Source organism: Hylaeus volcanicus, chromosome 1 (genome assembly GCF_026283585.1).
Source record: "Hylaeus volcanicus isolate JK05 chromosome 1, UHH_iyHylVolc1.0_haploid, whole genome shotgun sequence".
NCBI classification, from domain to species: Eukaryota; Metazoa; Arthropoda; class Insecta; order Hymenoptera; family Colletidae; genus Hylaeus; species Hylaeus volcanicus.
In genome coordinates, this window is record NC_071976.1 from 25,703,359 (window position 1) to 25,718,404 (window position 15,046).

A 15,046-nucleotide genomic window follows, 5' to 3' on the forward strand; every position below is an offset into this window, starting at 1 on the left:
GATCATTATATGAGCCGTTCACTGCACAAATCGATTAACTTATGCTGGATCCATTTATGCTTATGACTCGTAAGAACTCGATGTGCAAGAACAATTTGTTTTCCATTGTCTTGAAGGTCTGGAAGATCGATTCAAGCATTCAACGTCGTCCATAACACTCGCTCCTATACTTCCTTCGCGGTCCAGCCCCCTCGGCATGATCGTTTAGGTAAAATCTACGCCCCGTTACACGGCTATGCTTCTCAACGAGTAATTTCGTTAAATTCATTAGTCGTGCTCCATCAAAGCTGCACGCTTCTACTTGCTGGAACTTATCAGTTCAGGGAAAAATAGCCCAACGGTTGGGCAAAGTTCTGATTAAAAGTTATGAACGGGACCTGGCCCGGGTCGTGTGCACTTTATTTACGGGGGGAGGGGCGGGGAGGGGGGGGGGGGGGACCTCCGTAATTGGCTTTCATTTTGCCCCCTTGAGGAAACTTGAATTCCATCCTTTGCACCGCGATCGGGCGGAAAGTTTAATTCGACGCAGAGAATCTAATTAAACATTGTCAACCGACGGAAGAATTGAAAATTAATTAACTGTGTCAGCCCTTGTTCGTTTTCTTGGGAAAATTACGCGGCGAACGGTAGGCCCTCGTTAAGTTACTTCGAGATTGATCGGTGTTTGACAGTTCTTGGTTCACAATGGGGAAAAATGTTGAACGATTTCTGGCGGAATATGCAAAAATTTCATGGAAGATAAACGAATGTGTGTGGTAAGTTCAATATTTTTACTGTAGAATTAAGATTTGCTTTGGATTAAAATATATATATTTAAATCATGGTTCCCTGGGGAGCTGCGATATATTGTAAATATGTAAAATGTAAATGTAATATGTAAAAATGTAAGAGAAAGAAAAATAAATGTTAGTAAAGTTTAATAATAAAGAAATTAAATCTTATGAAATAGTAACACTTATATTTAGTTAGCTTGTCCCACAAAATGTAGTCTGTCTAACATATTTCAGATTAGTCTTCGAAAGATTAGTCGCCGAAAATAATCCGTATACTAATGGAGCCGCGGGTCTAAAAAGTTTGGAAACCTCTGACTTAGAATAAGAAACTATTGAATAGTTTCTGCAGAAGGCTCCCAATGCGAAAGCGAATTATTAAATCCTATCCTCCAAAGATCACTAGAAAGTATTCCTATTTCTTAAGCTTAACTTTATCCCAACAAGATAATAATGAAAATGTTCTCGACACTCCTCTATGATTCGTAAAAATAATAAACACTCCACTGAATTCCCAGGTTCTGTATCGCTAAATTGCTGTTTGATCAAGCACAATTCGGGGTTCGCGTGCATCTCGATTCGATGAAAATTGCTTCTCTTAATCCAAGACCAGAGCGCCTTATCGTTAGTAGAATCTCTTTTACCACTTTCAACGAAGAACCGCCCATTAGGTACCCAATTTTCTATTCACCCTCGCCTCCGCTCGGTTTCCATCGACGAGAGATTCTGGGGAAGCGTCGGCCTATCAGTCTTCGTCGAGCATTGGCAAAAAATGGATACCGACTCTTCTTTCGCCGTTAAAGAAAGCTCCTCCGGAGCTTGGGAAACCCCGAGGAGAGGAAATTGGCGTGCTTCGTTATACGAAATCGTCTGTATAAAACGGGCATCAGCGCAGCGCGAGGTCATCAGCGTCGCCCAGGCCTCGTCGTCATTTAGCCGTGGTTCACGGTACTCGACTGCTTTGGTCTCTTTAAAATTGAACGTGGAAACAGGAAACCGCTGATGACCTTTCCCGAGATAAAAATAAATTCGAGTTAACATAACTGCACCGCCGAGGAATGCCGCGTGGAGAAAGGACGAAACTTCTTCGAAGTCCTGAGCTCTCGCGAACTAAGAGTGTATGATATAAGGTAAGAGAGGACACCAAGATCGACCACTATTTCGTCTGGAGATGAATCGGAGAATTTCATAAGTCTGCAGTTTTCTTGTTTGGTAAATTTCCTTGGAGAGAAATGTGTATACTTGAGGAATATTAATCGCCTGGAGGGTGGCCATCTTCTTGCGTGGCTCCATTATTAAATTAATTCAACTCTATCTGTTTGGTCAAGACTAAATTGTTTTTGAAATGGTGTTGATTAAAATGGGCTCATTTTCAAGCAAAATGTCAGTTACGTTCTCTTTGATCGTATCGTCAAATAAATTCGGCAAATTCATAAAATATGAATTGTTTTATATTTTATATTGCATTTCAAAGATAATTGCGAATATGCTCTCATTATTTGTCAATCGTCCTTCCGTTTTATGAAATTCCAAAATAATTAATAACCTACCCTCCCTTTGCATCCATTTTTCAATGAAAATTATCAACTTCCCTTCTGAAACAGATTTCAATAGTGTAGGACATAACACGAAGACCATGAATAAAATTAGTGATCAAAGTTGATAGTTCACAATTCACTCCAAGGACAACAGAAAGCTGAAACATCAAAATCTTCAGAGCAACGAAATTCGTGAATCGGGGTAATCGAGTTCCTTTGATGACTGAAATATTACTCAGATGGAAATTTCTTGCCCCTGGTTGTCTACATTTCTGGCAACAAATATTCCATTTTGAGGTACGAAGCATACAGCGAGTGGTGAAAAATGAATTCTGTGTAAACGAAGCTCTGTATTATGCCACGCAGCACGGAGATTGTAGTCGCGAGTATTGCGAGTTCGCTTCGTCATTAAATTGCGTAGAACGTCCGAGATTGTTTCGCCGCTGTGTGCACGGCAACTGAACAAGCAATGAAACGACTGACTGGAGATAGTCAACTAATTATGGCGTTCCTCACGGGCCAGAAAACAGAACAATGGTCTGTGTATCAGCGTTCTGATCGCGCTCCGGCTCCCTACATTAAAGGATATTCAGCGTGAGAGCGGTTAATTAACTAGCACGCGATATCAGGCGCTGAGATTAGAGTCGATCGACTCTATCTTCGCAAACGGTTCGCCGATCAAGGAGCACGATTAACCGATGAACGCGCCTAACCTCAATTTCTTCACGCAACTGTTGACGTGCTAATTTGTAGTTTACTTCGTTCCTAGCACCATGTCAGCTTCCTCCTGAAATTTTCCTTACGTTGGGTTCTCTTGAAGCTTTTCTGCGATAAAGTTTAAATTATAAATTTGTTTTGTACAATTCGTTTAAATCTATGATCCGTTCCATATTTTCCTGTATATTCGCAAAATAAAATTCCTGATCGTACCGAACGCGAAGTTACTTAATTAATTTAATCGCGTATCGCAGTTATTTTTAGTTCTATTGTAAACGTATTTCATGAATGAATTGCACATGTGGATGTCGTTAAAATTCAAATTGTGGTATCGAACGAAACAATTAATTCGTTATCTACGTATGACAATTGAATTAAATTTATTTCATTAGTGTCTTTAATTATATAAAAGTCTAAATCGATATCATTTAATTTGGGATATTCATAACTTCGGTATTACCGAAAATCAGTTAATTTAATTGTAGGTGTTTGTAAAAAGAGTAGCAGTTCTAATATAGTTTTACTAAACTTTCTTTTGGAGGTGTAACCTTTTAGTGTTGTACAGTAGGTGAATCTCTGTAGTAAATTAAAGTGAAATATATGCCGATGAATATTTACATTTTGCTAAATAAAAAATAAAAACTCGACACTTTTCCACACTTTTGCATTTTAAATACGAAGGATTAATAACGAGAACGTGTTGCATAGATCTGTAAATTGTAAACTATTCTAAGGATGAATACAAATTCCAGTCATGGAAGCAATTACTCTCATCGTTGCACGAGTTTTCCACAGTTCTCTAGGGTTTCGCAACCATGTTTCCGGTGCCCCATCAGCGAAAGAGGTTCAGACCTGCCAGGATTCGAAACTAAGCCATCTCCCGTCGCAAATAAACGTTAACCGCTACGTCACCCTTCGTTCTATACCTCTGGATATTTGTCCCACGGTATCGCTATAGAAAACACGTCCTTGATCCTACAATATTGCGCGTTTTATTCGCCATACTCCAGCCTCGAAATGTCTCCATCCGCACTGAAACTTCCAGACAAATGGAAGATCCCCCGCAATTTCCAAAATGGCGCATTGAAACGCGATGGAGCCTCGAACCCGTTCTTCCAATTGATACGAAATCCAGTAACTCAACATGCCGACTGCTTGCATTGTGCATTCCTCTTAACTATTACAAATCAGCATCACTCGAGAAACGAAGTTTCAAGCAAGAATTTCTTTTTATAATACGACCGACCTTCGGTGTTTTTAAGGATCCAAACTTTAGTAATTCATTTTCCCGGCTATATTTTTCACAAGAAAACACGTAAACCGTTTCCCTTAGATTTGTTTGATTCCAAGGAAATCCAGTACAAGACAAATTCAGGACGATAGCCACAGACTACACGGTGCAGACAAGCTAGCCTCTGGTTGATCGTTTCTAGCATTATCAGGGAATATCGTTGGCTATTTCCACTCCGTCGGTCGTTTTCTCCGTAGTCTGCGCCGCCATTGAAAAAGAATCCGGGCACAAAGTTAATTATCGCGATGAGGCTGTCCTTCGCAGCGGAGTACGGGACCGTGTACACTCTACGTTCGAAGAGGAGAAGGAATCCGGCTGGTTTCAAAAGCCAGGGCTACCTGTTACCGTCTCGGTCTGCTCTTTCAAGTTGCCTTTTATTCGTCTGGCCGTGCTCTCGAAGCATCTCCGTCGATCTTGGCCCTGTCTAGGCGAACACGAGCGCGTGCCTGCACGTAGAGGCGTTTCCACGCTACCGAGCGTCGGAGTGGGCGAGTCAATAACCTCGAGCTTCCGGTCGACGTTGCACTTGAAGGGCTGTCATTCGAGCCGACAACTCGCCTACTTCTACGACGTTATCGTTACCACCCCATACCCCATTTAGCGGCAGCGACGATACACACCCCGGTGAAGAAAACGCGATTCCAACACCCTTGGTATCGACGAGCGTAACGAGGACCGGTTGAAATCGCGACTGTGGATCATCTGCAGGATTCACCGTCCTTCGTCAATTATTAGGATGATGTAGTAAAAAGGACGTAGTATTAGGATGTAAAAGAAACTAAGCATATAATTTGTAAATTGTGATTAAAGGTTGAAAGAAATTAATTGTACCGAAATTGGGTAGTGATAAATAATTAGACAGGGGATGTCTATCCCTTTATAACTTACGAAAATATGAGTATCGAGCCGTTCATTGCTCAAATCGATTAACTCCATAGGACAAAAAGTTGCGAAATGCGATGCAATGATGTACACTGTTTTTTAAAATTACCTTTATTCCCTTTATTTAAGATTTTTCAAAAAGTGGAGTTAATCGACTTGTGCAGTGAACGGCTCATTTATAAAAATATGCACAAATAGAAAATTATATGATATCAACGATAATGAACAGATTATACCGTTTAGAAGGTAAGATATACTTGCATTTAAATTGCAATTCTTCTTCTGTATTTGTAACAATATGGATTTGCATAAACATTCGCAGGAATAATAAGAGAATTATTTGTCGTGTATAATACACTGCTTGTATTATATTGCAATTATTATTAAATTGCGTTTCTGTTCAATTATTAATTCGCGCGTGGAAACAAGATTTCGATTATACTCGCAGAATGAATACAATAATGATTCTCTTTGTGAATTTACGTTTTCCAATTCTACAGGAGACTTTCTCGGTTTGACAAGTTTTTATGAGAAAGCAACGTCAATGATTCGATAATTTATACTTTTAACTTCTTCGTGTTGATCGTGTCGTTTCCAATGCACGACACTTTTTGGCAATTTACACGGTTAATAATTTGTGGTACTTTATTGCTTTGCTTGAATAAAGTATCAGACTCAATGCGACAAAAATTTAACAATCAGACTGAGAATGTTAGTTTTGAGACTGCGAAGTTTTACATTATAATATCTTATACTAGAAAATCTATCTGATAATATACTTCCAATAATAATGAACTCCAACATTTAATACCATAAATATTCATGGCATTTCGAATCAATGTTTCGAAGAACTCTATTTAAAATCACCTTACTTATTTTATTATCACACTTTATATTTCAAGGTACTCGAATGTACTTTTTTTTTCACTGAACAGTATAAAAATCCTCGAAGGAAAAGTCTACGAAAAATTTGAAGAAAATTCTGTCAACTGTTCCTCATAGTCCTCTGTTCTCGTAAAGTGGTTTCAGAACGCGCGTCCCGTGATTCCCAGCGGGAGATCGATTGCGCATAGAGATTCGAGTGTACGTGCCGGATCGACTAACTTGACCTTAATATAATATATCGTCTTGTTCGCGGCGTCTTGTGCATACCTGGCTCGGGATCGTACAGGCACTTAGACAATCGTCGTTCCGGACCAGTGAGACAAGGGCATTAATGCAGGTGGTATAAATTAGCGCATCAAAGCCCAGTACTATACTACCACGTCGCCCAGTGATTATTGATGCGAGCCAACCATTGGCCACTAACTACCCATTGATTAGCTGAAGGTTTCCGGGTAATTAATGGAACATTCTCCGGCGCTGATGGCCTCGATCGATCGATCGGAATCGCTATCTTTGCGCTGGTTCTCGAGATTTCCGATATTCAACTTGTTGAATTTTCATGCGCGCCGTCCCCGCCATGTTTTTACGCCGTCTTTCATCGATTATGTACTTTCGATAGCGGTTTTTGCTTGGATCGGATTCGTATTCATCGTTATACAAATATTCAGCTTCTATCGCAGATGAATAGCTTATTATTTCTATTTTATTCGCAGTGGTATATATCGGGTAGCTACTTTTGTAACAATAGATAATTGAATGTAGGTTCGATTGGCGTGGATATTTTTGTAATGCTCGGGAACTGATGATTATAGTATTTCATAAAGTAGGTTGCATATATATTAAACATGGAATTAAATATTAGGGGAACCGAAAAGTAATCAAAATGTCTTCGACTTGGAAAAGTTTTTCAATGAAAAATTGCAATTATTCAAGGAATAAGCTTATAGCCTTTTGAGTCACGAATTATTGCAGAAGAAGATCGCAAGTTTTCTTTTTAAAATACCAAATATAATATTACATTTTATTATGAAAAGAATAACCTAGATTACACATCTGTATTAAATCATGGTGGCCAAGGCAAAACGCTTTAAATTTACCTGGCAGGGAATGGGTTAGTTACTTCCTTCGGTCTCCACTTTTGGTTTCGCGACTTTTTCTTATCTCCGAAATAAGACTATATAACTAGTATTACACCACCTAAAGTAAGAGAATTGTCGACGGTAAGTCGTTTTGGTTCGATATCAGATCTGCATCATCCGACCACTTCGCCGTCAGATACGGTAATGTAATTTTAGGAGCGGATGATGACCGCAACAGTCGCCAAACATCGAATGCCAGTGCGTATACGTGACGCGATGCTATTTCGACGTGCGCGTTTCACAGGTTTCATCCCTACGATGGGAATTCCCTGCGAAACGCATACTTGAACGAACGCCATGGCGATCAATGACGCGCGGATACACGGTTCTTGTTATTAGCGAATGGATTCTGTTTGTACGGCTTATGCGCCTGCCTGGCAAAAACGTCTGTTTGACGATCGAGTTTGATCTCGAATACGGTTACATTGGAGCCTCGCGAGTCGCGTTTAGCCGTGTTCCTCTGTTCAACGGTAACTTGATTTCGCAGGTGATTTGCAGTGAGCTCGTTTGTTGGCGTTTCGGGTTTTGCGCTGCATCGGTTTAAACGGTGGCTATAGCACGGACAGCGCGGTAATAATTTTCCATTTAATTTCCCTGCGTCGATAAGCCACTCGACATTGAATTCTCGCGGTGTTTCGTTTATCTAGCGCGCGATTATGCTCGTATACCAGAGGTTGGAATTTGTCGTATCCGGTGTTATTATGCCGCGAATCCTCGCGACGGTTTCATCATTTCTGATCGACGGATTGATCCACTGCCATCGACAAATGAAGAACTTTGTGGTGGACAGATGGACTGGTAATCGTTGATCAACATACATAAGAAAATTAATCGGCGTGTATAATACAAAACTTCCGAATAACATTGACGTGTTACACGAAAATTGCCATTTAATCCTTAGAAACCCGATGTTCCAAATTAAATTGAAAACAAATATTAGTGAATTTATCATTTGAACAATTTTTACAGGTGACAAGCCACGTCTCTCAACGCAAAAATCCGTTCCTCTAAATCGTCCTTGTCGTTCAGTCCCGAGAAAGCTATAGTTCCCCCCAATTTCAATCGTAATCGTCCACCGTTGCTTTCGTCGAAACTAGACCAACGCGGATGGGGAGAGTAGCGAGGGAAAACGCGATTAAGGGAATAAGAAGGAACGCAGAACTCTCAAAATTTACTCGTCGGCGCAACAATGAGCTTTCTTCGCTTACCCGTGTATTTGCCTGCCGCACCCTCGCCACTCGGTTATAAATACCCCGTGTAAACGTCTCCGTGACACTGACTCCGTTCCCCAGCCCCCTCTGGTCCCCCCGTCCCGACCCGCCACTTCCGCGGCTTCCGCTTTTGAGTAGTGACAACGGTAGAAACAATGAACAACCCCGGCACGTTCCACGGCAAACTTTTCCTTTTGTTCCGCGCGTACGAGGAACGCCGCGACGGGACAAAAAGAAGCTCTTGCTCGGTTTACGACCAAACAATACTTTTATCTTTCGAAATACGTCGCCGCGACGACGCCCGAAAGCTCAGACACGCCACCTAATTAAATTCGGCCGCGAGAGAGAAGGTACTCGCGCCGCGATGCAATAAACTTGTAAACGGGGGAACAATGAACACATCGCCGCGGCTGGAAATAGTTAAGTTCATTAACGAGCCACGCCCGGCGTGTATCTTTAATTAATTCGGTCCAGGAGACAGAAGTGAGTTGTTACCCTTTCTGCTGCTCCCAGGTATCAGATCCCCACCTCCCCTTCCACCACCCCACCCCCCCAACATGACGATGCTCCTGTTCTCCTTGCATGAGTACCCCTCCCCTTCCATTTTTTTTTCGTCGATGGAAATGTTATTAAACGAGCTAATTAAAATCTGTTATGATGGAGATAGCGAAGTGAGGAGTCTCGGCGATCCCGTGAAATATGACTTTAGTAGCGAGTTTTATGACGGCAATTTGCACTGAATCCACCCCATTATAGCGCTCAGTTCGCGTTACTAGTCTTCGAGGCTCGGGGGCTCTTCTGTTTGGGTGGATTCGGTCTGGGAAAAGAGTTGGAGGAGTTGTTAATGTTAAATCAGAGGGTGGTCGTATCGAGTATAAAGAATGACAAGAGTGACATTAACGAAATGAATATTTTCTCTGATGTAAAAACAGCGACGAATTGTGTTTCAACTTGTGTTTAATTTTTATTCAACGTTTATCTTAAATATTTAAATATCAATCTATGCCTGGTGACCTACAAATAATATTAATAATTTAACGTGTAAAAGGCTGGCACATCTGACTTATTAAAATGTAGAATATGTAAAGCGAAATACGAATCGAAAAGGGAATAGATGAGTAAAAGTTTAATAAAGGTGTGATCGTCATAAAGGGTCATACAAAAAAAAAGCGATATTTAATTATCAAAACGAAAGTTCTTTGTAGATTTTTATTGTCGTTATGACATGCGCCATCCTTCTGGCTGTAAAAGTTAATACAATGTACATGTATATAGTTGTACAATAAAATAGAAAATACATCCAAATTTAAAAGTCGTTCATTTAAATCAAATTTAAAAGAAGTATCGTCGTCAACAGGTACATTAAATGGCTAATATTATATTTATATTATTATATGTACATAGATTTAAATTTCAATACTCAAAGTGGAGATTGACTTCTATCAAGCAGGAATCGTACAAAAATCGTGAAAATGTATGAATTTATATATTGCACGAGTCCGTAAGAAATATTCAAAAAGTCGTAAGTATAATCATTAATTTCACAAGTTCACAAAAAATATGTACAAATGTAAGAATTTAGAAATTATCCAGACAACTTCTCAACACAGAGAATATTCAAATATTTAACTATTCAAATACTCGTCGTCAAAAATTCGACGAAAAAGAGTAAAGAAGAAAACAAAACACTCCGAAGGACCCTCGGCACAGGACAATGAGGAAGAAAAAAGATATAACAACAGGAAGAAGACCCCCAGAACCCTATAAAGAACGATGCCGTTGATGTCTACACGAATCGAGCCATTATCATGCAAGCCGTAGAAAATCGAGCGATATCGAGAGACAATATTGCGCGCCTGAGGAGGTCGAACTGGAAGGAAAACCGGGAATCCCACGAATTTCGTTCGCGTGGTCTCGCCGATGGAGTTTCGCCCGAGCTGGGCCGAGCATCGGTATCGCGGCAGTCTGGCCTGATAAAGGAGAAAGCCTGGATATTGGTCGGACAGTGGAATGCTCCCTGTTCGCGTCGGACAACAAGATTTCTCTCTGTACCCTACACCAGTCTCGCTCGGCCTCACGGACCTGGTTGAATGGGAAGAGACGAAGGGTGGCACGGAGGGGCGAACGAACGAGGGAACGGCGAAGTTAAAAGGAAAGTCAAGGGGATCGAAAGATTGCGATTGGAACAAGTACCGTTAAGCGCCAATAGTCTGCCCGTTGTCACGATCAGACGTTCCCGCAACACGGGAGCCCACACGCGTTCTCTGGACTGTCCTGAACCGGAGGAACAAGCCAGTAAATTGAATTTCGGGCTGGTAAAAAGGTAAAAAGAGGAGGGAACCGCGATAGCGACGGGAAAGAAAGGAAGGAAGTCTCGGAGCAGGTGTATAAAACGCGGTGAAAAAAGGAAAGGAGAGAGAGAGAGGGAGAGAGACTGAGAGGTAAGCGAAGCGTGGAAAAGCTGAGGTAAGGGGAGAAGCTCTGGGCGCGAAACGTTCATTTCCTCGCAATTCAGCCACTTAATCGCCGCGAAGAATGTGAAAACAAGGGGAGTGTTATCGAGCGGATTTAAACGAATTTGCCGAATAACATGGACGCTCGACGGTTCCGAATCGCAAGAAGACGCGATCGAATCAAATTTTCCACCCTGGATGTGGATCATGGAATTTCAGTGGATTCGTTGGGCCATTCGAATGCCAGTTTTTGCATACATATGGGTCGATGACAATCGGTCAGAATTTTCACATGAGGTGAATATGAATCTTGGTTGATACGTATAATGTTTATCGGGGATTCAAACACGCGTGCTTGATGTGTTTGATAACTTTATAGGTATAGATTATAATTATATTCAATAGAAAGATACAATATTGTGCCCCTGATTATATAAAAGAAAGATTATATTCAAAATTATATAATATAAATTGCTTCTCATTTATCATATATATATTTTATAGTTTACATTTCATTTTCAGTTCCCTATAATTATAAACAGCTGAACGAAATTCCATGCGGTCTGAAGAAAAATAATAGAATTTACAGAGAAATCACAAACATACATATAATATAATCAATACGTTCTCATACCAATCTTTCTCTATTTAACTTGAAAGAAATTAAATATCAAAGGCAGTCACCTTGAACTGTACCTAAATTCCTTTTATCAGTCGGATATCCAAGTCAGATTTCCAAGGATAGTTTATAATGGCAACTTATTATTGAACTAAAAATAAATAAAATTCTCTAAAGAGAATCTAAAAATCAAGAGCTCTAAATAGTCCTAATCGATGACGATGAACAAGTAACAATCCTATGATTTTCGATAGCACTTTCTAGATTCTGACTCACACACATGTGTTTCGATTCGCCATCGCGAATCCTCAACCCTCGCGCCGACGTTTCCCGTCTATTTGTCGAATAAAATACGGGGAATTTGGCGAAGCAGCCGCATAAAACGCGCATTATTCTTAACTTTTTCTCGCACGTGGACTCGCCGCCGGGAACCCCGAGGGCGCTAAGCAAATCTATCCCCATCAGACGCAGAACGACGTTACAGCTTCCAGCGGTACTTCCGACACACCCCCTTTCCACCGCCGCTCGCGAATCTACATAAAGGATGAACCGATGGAATTCCCGAAGACCTCCGGGAACGATGAAACGATGATTATGATTCCCGTGTGTTGCACGATATACCCTTTGATCCCTTTTATGGGATACTTTCTCGGTAGCGCTGGGAAATTCTTCGCGGTCGAATATTCCGCGAACGGAATCGTAGGGCCGATTTTCCAACCCACGCGCAACGGGTCCTAGGATGTTAGCTTAGGTATCCGAAAGCTTAATCTGCTCGCGTGAAAGGGAATTTCAAAGGAAACGTGAGCAATATTTACTTTTACAAACAAACCAGATCGTTCAATTTCTTTGTGGGGGTTGGAAGTATTTATTGATACCTTTGGGGGTTATTTTGAAAACTGAAGCAATTTCCGGAGGATTCTTAGTTTGGGAGAATGAAATTGAAGGTATCTAACCATCTGATGATGTGAATGAAGGGTGAAAGTGATCGGCAATGGTTTTACTTCGGGGAATTTGAATACACAAACAATACAGAACAAAATCATTGTGAGTATGTAATGAATACAATAAAGACAAAAGAACACATGTCAAAAGATTCCTACAGTGTATGGACGAATGAATGCACGAAATATATCATGAATCGAACGATCCATAAAGAAATTGTTGCGTGGCCACTGTAGTACGATTAAAACGAAATAATACCCTATATAACTAACGATTCAGATGATATTCAAACAAATGAATCTTCGACTGATACAAGTCATTAAAAAACTGTTATGGCAACGAAGCCAAGTGAACAGTCATACAGAGCACAGTTTAAACGATTCCTATTAACCTAAATATGAAAGCACAAATCAGCTTTGATATTAGAAGGCTCGGCATCAAGTATTTCCTCTAAATATACATAATTTCTAACAATCTTTTCTACAATCCTCTCTTATACACACTGGCCGACATACATCTAACATTTTCATCAATCACACTAAACGATTCACCAACAAGTCAAAGGAATCCCCCTACAATCCCACACCTCGATAAATTCCACCCCGTAACCCTGGCTAACCCATCTCTCTCCACGTCGCGAGAAAACATCGGGCCTCGAAGCGTCAACGCGAAATTCCGCGCGAGAGTTAAAAATTCAAAGAGACCCTCGCAAAATTAAATATCACGGTACGTGGCCGACAGATGAGCGTGGCCACGGAAACGCGGATGACAAATAAAAGGTTCAGCGCTGGCCGTGGAAGGATGAGGTCCGTTTCTCGTGAAAAGAGCAAGCGTGGACAGCGCGGGGGAAGACGTCTACCGCTCGAACGGACATAAAGGAAGACCTGTCCTTCGCGCAACACGGGATATTAGAAACAAAAGTGGTCCGCGGGTTGGACGCAGCGCGGCAGGTTCATTTGGAACGTGATTGGAGCGCGCCAGCGAAGAGAGTTGAAGTGCGTCACGCGGCAAGGGCGATTGTTTCGCTTCGCGATGGCATTGTTCCGGCGTGTACGTATGTACGTTTCGCCGCGCGGAGACAAGTGCGGCCAGAAAACTGCGGTGCCTGACGCGTCCGTCAACCGGGAAAAAAGCAAAAAAAAAAGAAAAGAAAAAAGAAATAAAAGGAAGAGGGAAGAGAGAAAAAAAGAGAGAGAAATATTTACGCCAGATGCATATTCATGTGACGCGATGCTCTCGTCCCGGTCCAAGTGACGCGGATTAATATGCATAAAATCCTTGCCGACGTCGAGGATCCCTGGGACTCGGTGGCCCTATGCTTCGTGGTCCAGTTTTAGAATGTATCGTTACCAGGTTCTTGGGGGAAGGAATTTTAACCGAACGAGGGAGCTTTCCTGGGCGAAGAGTGGGTTGGGGATATCATGGGGGTATTGGTACGTTGTCATGGAAAAATTGTTCACAGTCTTTTCAACACGATGTAATATAATACAAAAACGTACAAGTATAGTCTCGATTGGAAGTGCTGAAGGTATGAACAGGTTCATATGAAGAATTTAATTTATAGAGCTTTCAGCGCGATGTAATGTAGAAGCATACTTGATCATAGTCTCTACAGTTCTAAATGATTAATATTTATCAACTTTTTACAATATGTTATTTAGTGGTTCATAGAATCAGTTCCAGTAAGACAGTTAGTATTTTTTAGTTCAAAATAAAGTTTAAAAAATAAAGTATATTGCATACTCTCTATATATTGAATTTGATCAAAGAGAACATAAATTGCTATGTAGTCCACTGTGAATATCAACACAAGTTATACAGTATTCATCCTGGAGCTAAAACAACTTTTTGAGACTTAACACTTTAAAAGACATGGGCACATAATTACTATGTAACTAGCACTCGATGGGTGTTAGGAAATAATCTAATTTCTACCTAAAATCGCCTGAAATTGAACAGGTTCCGCTTCCTGGTTATAGCAATTTATAAATAACGTTCCATTAGATCGTTAGATGTAATTATTCGCGCTGCTTTGTGGTTAGGAAAGCTATTTAGTGCAATAATGACTCACCGAGAACGACGAGTTTGAGGGGTCTGCCGGAGAGAAGATTCCCTTGGTCATCCTCTAATGTACATCCCCATATACCGTCGTCTTCTAATTTAACGTTGTCTATATGCAACGCCGCCGTAATAGAATCGCCGATATATCTGTGCCCAGTTCCACTCATCTCCTTTCTCGTGTTGATGGTGAGCATGTCTACAGGACTTCCCTCGTGTAACCAGGTTGCTGGCCGTACTCTGTAGCTCCTGACAAAACAGTTCGTGCCAATTAGGAAATTAATTTAGAACTGCGACACTGATTGCTGCGCGGACTTATTGAGTTGGGAACTAATTTATCCACGGACAGGAGAAACTTTTCATTGCGTTCGAATAAATTGATTCGTAACAAAAATCGACAATTTTTAGAAAGACAGATCGAATTAAATGCTTTTAATGAAAGTATATGTTGTTCCTAAAAATACTCAAAGGAAGGAATACCATGGTTGCATAGAGGAGCGTGAAGGCGTGAGCCAAGTTTTTAGAAATATTGGGAATGCAA

At 40.9% G+C, this 15,046-nt stretch overlaps 1 protein-coding gene across 1 annotated transcript in view; it reads right to left on the reverse strand.

Moving 5' to 3' along the window:
* LOC128882458 (B-cell receptor CD22) overlaps nt 1–15,046 on the reverse strand; it is a 451,951-nt gene that overhangs the window by 191,478 nt on the left and 245,427 nt on the right. The window contains exon 5 of the mRNA XM_054134062.1: nt 14,519–14,754. Within this exon, the coding sequence (XP_053990037.1) occupies nt 14,519–14,754 (236 nt within the window). The remainder of the gene's footprint in view (nt 1–14,518; nt 14,755–15,046) is intronic.